At 41.8% G+C, this 7620-nt stretch overlaps 1 protein-coding gene across 1 annotated transcript in view; it reads left to right on the forward strand.

The window, feature by feature from the left end:
* The first annotated feature begins 1832 nt into the window (after positions 1 to 1832).
* Positions 1833 to 7620, forward strand: part of CREBL2 (cAMP responsive element binding protein like 2) — a 22916-nt gene continuing 17128 nt past the window's right edge. The window contains exon 1 of the mRNA XM_081821257.1: positions 1833 to 2157. Within this exon, the coding sequence (XP_081677383.1) occupies positions 2143 to 2157 (15 nt within the window). The 5' untranslated portion in view covers positions 1833 to 2142. The remainder of the gene's footprint in view (positions 2158 to 7620) is intronic.

Below are 7620 nucleotides of genomic sequence, written 5' to 3' on the forward strand. Positions count from 1 at the left end.
AAATAAATCTTAAAAAAAAAAAAAAAAGAAAAAAGAAATATTGTGAGAATTACTAAAATGTGACACAGAGATACAAAGGGAGAAAATGATGTTGGGAAAATGGCGTTAATAGACTTGCTCAAGGCAGGGTTGCCACAAACCTTCCATTTGTAAAAAGCACAATAAAGTGAAGTACGATAAAACAAGGTATGCCTCTATTACCCTTCCTCAATTTGGAGTTAAAAGATAAAATAGAAGGTACCCAGTTAAATTTGATTTTCAGATAAACAACAAATGCTTTCTTTTTAGTAAAAGTGTGTCTTAAATATTGTATGGGACATACTTATACTAACAAGTTACTTGTTTATCCTAAAACCAACTGTGAGTGTTTTGTATATTTATCGCTAAATCTGGCAACTCTACCTCAATTGAATTTTGGAAGGGTTTTAGGAGTCTTTGAAAAGGACTGGGTCAACGAGCTCTCCAGAATAACATTAAGGGACATTAATGAATCTTTATCAAATGCTCAATGGTTTAATTTAGGCTGAAACAACAAAAAACCACTGACTTTATTAAATCAGCGGTATGCAAAGGCCATCTTAGTTATTTTTTAATGGTTTTATTGGTATAAGTCACGTATTGTAAAATTCACTTTTTTTTCATTTTTAAAAGTGTTTTTTTAATTTTAATTTATTTACCAGAGAGAGACAGAGGTAGAGAGAGAGAGAGATCATGAGCAGGAGGAAGGGTAGAAGGAGTAGATTCCCTGCTGAGTAGGGAGCCGGAGGTGGGACTTGATCCCAGGACTCTGGGACCATGACCCAGTCCAAAGGCAGATGCTTAACCAACTGAGCCACCCAGGTGCCCTGAGGATCACTATTTCTTTTAAAATTTTTAGTTAATATTCACTGTATTTGGCTGCAAATATATCTTTAACTCATAACTCGAGATCAAGAGTCCCATACTCTACCCACTAAGCTAGCCAGGCGCCCTTAATTTTTGAACATTTTCAGTACCTCAAAAAAGAAAACCAGTGCCCATGAACAATCCCTCCCCATACCTGCCCCACCTCCCTGCTGTTTCCCACCCTAGCCCTTGTCAACCACTTGCTTTTTGTTTCTTTCAATTACCTATTCTGGATCTTCCATTATAAATGGAATCTACAAAATGAGGCTCTTCATTTTGCATGTTGTCAATGCTCACCCACACTGTAGCATGTATCAGTACTTCATTCCTTTATATGGTCTCGTAACATTCCTCTGCACATACGTACCACGTTTATCTGATCCATTCATCCACTGATGGACATTTGGGTTGTTTCCACTTTTTGACTATTATGAATAATGCTTCTAGGATAGAACATCGCTGTACAAGTTTTCATGTGAAGGTGTGTTTTCATTTCTTTGGAATTGTTGGCTATATGGTAACTAATATCGTGAGAACTGCCCAATTGTTTCTCAAAACAGCTGCAGCACTGTACATTCTTAGTTTTCTTTTCTTTTTTTAATAAAGAACCTTCAGGGTTTCCTCGGTGTCCCGCAAGAGGGCCTGCCCCCAGGGCTCCTCCTTGGGGCGGGCTTCTGCGGGGCCCCAAACTCGCCCCACCGGTGCCCAGAGCGCTGGAAGTCCAAAACAGCGCACTTTTGGAAACGTAGTCTGGGCTCCTGGCTGGCTCCTCCCCCGCAGCGCTCGCCGGCAGGAGGAAAACCGACGCCTGGCTGAGGGTATGTGGACATTGTAGTTTTCTTCCTAGTCAGTCCTGCAGAGAGTGCATTAGGGAAAACTACAATCCCCAGAACGCTGCCGACTACGGCAACCGAAGAGGCCATTCCGCGAGCAGTGCTCCCGCCCACCCTCCCGTCCGGGCCGCTCTCCAGGGCGTCTGTAAACACACCCCGAGACTGTCATGGAGGGGGAGGAGGAGGCGGCGGCGGCGAAAGGAGGCGTTTTGGGCCGCCTCCAGGGTCCGCTCTGTCATTCCTGAACTGGTCCCTCGGCCCCGTGACTGTGGCATCAGGGAAGCGAACTGTTAGGCGAGAGGAGGAGACAGTCAGAACCATATCGCCTTCTTCCCCCGGGGCGGGGGCCGGGCCGGGCCAGGCCGGCTGAGCCGGGGGAGGGCAGGGGGAGGGAGCGCCTGGCCAGGCCGGCCTGTCCGCCGAGATGGATGACAGTAAGGTAAGTCCTGTGGTTTGCACGCGCAGCTGCCGCCGCCGCCGCCTGCTTGTCGCTAAGTGCTAGACCCGCCGCTGAACCTCAGCCTGGTAGCCACGCCAACACCCAGGAAACACCTGCCTTAGACATCCCTGCGCCTCCAGTTATTACCCCATGGTACCCAACCAGGAATTCAGGGATCGGGGGGCTGCGTTTTTCCAGAAAGGGCCCTTTCCTCTGGAGATTTTTCAGTCCCAGGGCAAGCCTGTTAGTCAGCTTTTCCAGGTAGTGCAAACCCTAGTCCTTGACTTGCCTAGCGAAATAAGTGAAGAAAGTACCGTGCTTTTTCTTTTTGCCTTCCCTGCCCCCCTCCCAGACTTTCTCCAGTTTGGTGACCTTAATTAGGGCACCCTGAACCAGCCTTATTCCCCTTGAAGGTTCCCCTTTATTCTCTCAGGCTCTTTTACTCAATGCCCCATTCATATCATCAGTTCACTCCCCCTCTGAGCTATTTTCCTGTGGTTGGTTGGAACACTCTGCTAAGCTCCTGTTGCTATTCGTCCAGAATCTAACCTCCTCTAGAAAGCCTTCTCTAAGAAAAGTAGTGAATTCCTTCTTGTTAATCTATCTTAATATCTTACCACCATCCCCCTTTTGCCGTCCGAATCACTTATTCCTATGATTCTAACAGGCATTGTTCATTATTGGCTAGTTCATATAGGTTACATACAACCTATTTCTGTCTTTATGTCTATCCACCTTAGTGTTGTCTAGTTTTAGTTCATGAAGATAGGGATAGTTAGCTTATTGATGTTTTAGAATGTTTAGGAAATTGAACTTTTTTTTTTTTTTAAAGGAGTCAGACTTCTTGACTTTGCCAGTTTTTGAAGTAGAAATCACTCCTTCTCTTGCCTTTCAGAGGTCTTACTTTCCACAGTCTCTGGCATACTTCGAGCTAGGATTTTCCTTTGTTTGGGTGCCCTTTCCCCCTCCACCAAACCATTAATACTTTGCTGCTTTCACGTTTTTGTTTCACTCATCCTTAGAGAGAATGAAAAAATTTCTAGCTTCTCTGCGCTGCTTGCTTTATTCTACATTATCTCCTCTTCCTGTTCTTACAGAAGGCTCTGAGCAAAGTGATAGATGAAGGGAAAGCCCAATGCAGTACTTTGGAATTGAGACTCACCTGGAGAAACAGTTTGCTTGTGAAGTAGCAAACCCTAACAGAAAGTGGTGTTTCCAAGACAGAAAGGGGGAGTTCTGAAAGTTTTCCAGAAACATCAGAAAATAATTTTTCCATGAAAGTCGTGCTAGCTTGATTGTTCAGTATTAATTTTGGAAGTAAATCTGAATACTGTATCCATTATCTTTTGCAGAAAATAATGTTATGGTTCTTTAAGGATGTTAAAATAACATTGTTCTTTAATTTCCGTAATTTGAGGCTCTCACAGTATATTCTATAAAATTTTTATTTTCCTTTTCAGACTTTTGAGACATTTAATAACTTTCTCAAAGTCTTCAGTAGTCTCAAGTCCAAGAAAAATACATAGGATTTGGAGTTATTTTACTTACCTATAAAATCACATAGGAGTTATTTCTAAAACTAGCAAACTGTAGTGGAGGGTATAAAATTGTATTGTTTTCCCTAAGAGAGTGAAGTTAAATCTGGGGGGTAAACTATCCATAACTTACTTCCTGTAGGGTTCACAGGTAAGTAAAATGAACTCAGTTCTCATTCTTTTTAATACATTTTTTTTTTAGAAACCAGCGGTTTCTTAAATCTTTAATGATTATGGAAAAGAAAATCCATTCCACATGTCTCTGGATGGATAGTGCCTCTGTGAATACACAACTTTCACTTTGAATGCACGTCATAGTTGTGGATGAGTAATATTTAAATGCCATGTACAGCAAGATCGGACTGCTCTTCCAGCAGTCAGGCAGTAGGAAGCAGCCCTTAAGTCTTCGGCACCTCCCAGCCCTGCCTTTTTCTGTACCCTAGTTGTTATAGTCCTGCAGAATTAAATTGTCCTCCTAGCATAGACATACATATGTACAAAACACATTTTCTCCTCACATTATGTATATATAGGTGATGGAGTCTCAGGTTCCATTTTCTCCTGTATAAGGGGAGGTGAGACTTGGGGCTTGAAATTACAGTGGTTGTGCATAAAGTATGATGGGAGAGCATAAAGGATGACAAACTGGCTGACAGCAAGGCCAGGGGAATAGGAAGAGGATGAACTGGGTAGGAGCAGCAGTTATAGAGAGACAGTATTTGAATGAGCAGGTCAGGGAAACAGGTGATGATGATAAAGATTCTGTATTCTGAGTTGGGTTTTTAAAATAATCTTTTTAAAGATTTTATTTATTTATTTGACAGAGAGAGTAGGGTGGGTCAGAGGGAGAAGCAGACTCCCCACTGAATGGGGAGCCTGACACAGGGTGGGGCTTGATCCCAGGGCCTGGAGATCATGACCTGAGCCAAAGGTAGATACTTAACTGGCTGGGTGCCCCTTCTGAGTTGTTTTCATCAGTGCTGACCCAGGTGCCCCTTCTGAGTTGTTTTCATCAGTTTTGATGAATGAGTTTGCCAGGAGCTCTCCACATTCTGTCACCTAGCTTTCTGGAGTCAGAGTAGGACAGATTTGAATGGGAGTGCAGCTTTGCCTTTCTACCATCTAGCAATGTGCCTGATACAGCATAGAGTACTCACTAATAGTGATTGGATTAAGTTGGAACAGAGTGGCATTAAGAAGATTGCCCTGACATACCTGGGCTTTATTATAATCAGTGTGCTCCATTGAGCCACCCAGCCAGACTATATATAGACAATGGCACATGGCAAAAATAAAGCAAGAGGTACATGGGCATCCAAAAGTGGGGGCGTGGGAAAGTGCTAAGTAGCAGAGCTCAAACATTGACTGAGTAGATCTCTTCTAGGCCAGTTGGGAAAGAAAAATCTTGGCTGATTAATTAACTTTTCTGAGTTTCCATTTTATCTGTTAAATGGTCAATAACTTTTTCACAGGCTTTGTTGAGGATTAGGGATAATGCATTATTATAAAGCATTGAGTACAGAGTCTAACACATAGTAAACACACACAAAAAGTGTTGTTATTACCCAGGAGTGACTTCTTTGGTCCTTGGCACAGTACAGTTGGTACCTGAGATGCTCATTTTAGTAATTCTTAATTGCGTGTTATTCCTAACGTTTGCAGCCATGTTTATACCTACACTACCCTTTGTTCCTAACTGTGCCCCAGATGGGACGGGGCAATGGGATGGCGCATGAAATGAACTTAAGCTGTGTATTTAACTGTCAGATTGTGTGAGAAAGGTAGTCTCCTGAGCCCACCTGCATGTCCACCACTAGGAAGAAGTGCTTATTTTTATGAAAGCTTCTTCCTGACCTGCTACATTCCATTACAAAGAAAATAAAAGTGTGTTATTTTCAGAGGCTTTGATCATAGGCAGAAGGTTCTTATTTTTTTATTTTATGTTTGACTTTTATGTTTATTGAATCAATGACTGATGTAAATTGAGATATCCTAGACCAGATGTGTTCCTGCCACAGACTAAGCTGGTAAAAGACTGCCATCCTGTATTGCCTGACAGTTTAGGGCATCAAGATTCAGTTGAGCAACTGACAAGAGAATGGGCCAGGCGCTGGCCACAATGTGCTAATTTGGACGCTGTTCTCCTTCATAGACTTCATAGACCTCTTGTCTACCTGTATTACACACAATTATCTGAAAATAAGGTTTCTCACACCTTCCTTACCTCTTAGGTAAGAAGATAGGGTCTTCTGTTCCATTCAGTTGTTCTGAGTAGCATTGGTTCTCGCAAAAATTTTAACTTGGCCAAAAAATGTCTTTGACATTCCCAGATCTGTCCTTTGGACCCTGAATCCTATTGACCCTTTATCCATCCTTTGCTGTAGTTGGAGCTACCCGCCTTGAGCAGTGCCACAAAACCCAGATATTTTCTGCTTTTCCTATTCTCCTCTTCATTAGTGCTATCCACAAGACCAAAACAGAAGAGTCAGCTCCTCTACTAAACATATCTCTGACAGATTTAATGTGCCTTCCTTTCCTGTCTAGGTTACATGCATATTTTACCTAGGGTACCTCAAAAGATAGTTTTAACCCTAAGGAGTAATTTCAATAATTCAGAAACCAGTTGAAATCTAAGTTTACATATTCTTATTCAGAATGATTAGCTCTTTTAAGGTTTTCAGAAAAGTTTATTCATTCATTAATTCACTAAATATTTGTTGGACACCTAATATGTACATGCATTATGCTAGACAGATACAAAGGTGAAAAAGTTTATAACTATTCTTGGGAGCTTACATTTCAGTAAAGGGCTAAGCAGACATATAGAGCAGTCATTACAATATAGTGAGGTAAAAAAAAGGGCAATAGAGGCAAAGTGCTTTTGGAGCAGTAGGAACTGGTGCCTGTCTGGGCATGTCAGACAGGGGTTCACACAGTAGGAGTGAATCTGTGAGGAAGAATAGGAGTCCCCCAGAAAATGGGAAAGAAGGAATATCTTGCACTGAAGCATACTGCACTGGATAATAAGTATTGTGCTATAAGTTAGAGCAGGAGTTGGCAAATTTTCGGTAAAGAGCCATATAGTAATTATTTGCCGGCCATTTTGATCCCTGTTGCAATTACTCAACCCTGCCAGTTTAGCACAAAAGTAACCATAGGTGGAACTTAATGACTGGGTGTGGCTGTGTTCTAATAAAACTTTATTTACCAAAACTGGCAACAGGCTGGGCCAGCAGGGCTATAGGTTACTGACCCCTGAGCTGGAGCATAAAGCACAAGTAGAGGTATGGGCAGAGATAAGGTTGGTAAAATAAGCAGGGGCCAGATCATGATATGCCTGGCAAGTTAAGCTAACAAATTTTGGTCAGTATTTTTCAAAGTGTGGAATAAAGAAAACACCTGCTGACCCAGAATCTTGAGAATGGGGCTTGGGAATTTGAATTTTAATTAGGCTCCCCAGTTGAGTGGCTCATATGCTTACTGAAGTTTAAAAACCAAGGCCATAGATGTTGGGGAGCCGTTAAGGATTTTAAAGCAGAGCTGACAATATCAGATGTGTGTCTTTGAAGGAAATAATGCTAACAGCTATATGGAGAATGGATTAGGGTAAAGATGTAGGAACTGGGATAAGACTAGAAGTAGATGGTGCAATTAGGAAAGAACATGGATTTTGGCATATAACCAAAGTTCAAATCTCCTTTCTACCACTTTCAAGCTGTTAGGATTTTGGACAGATTATTTCATCTCTTCCAAACTAAATTTCTTCATTGGATGGGTTAATAAAACTTTAATAAATTATTGTGAGAATTAAATGTAATAACAGTTGACCCTTGGGGCATCTGGCTGGTTCAGTCGGTAAAGCATGCGACTCTTTTTTTTTTTTTTTAAAGATTATTTATTTATTTATTTGACACAGAGAGAGAGAGAG

The sequence above is a fragment of the Leptonychotes weddellii genome, chromosome 5, assembly GCF_054177405.1.
Source record: "Leptonychotes weddellii isolate Sample4059 chromosome 5, ASM5417740v2, whole genome shotgun sequence".
Lineage (NCBI taxonomy): Eukaryota > Metazoa > Chordata > Mammalia > Carnivora > Phocidae > Leptonychotes > Leptonychotes weddellii.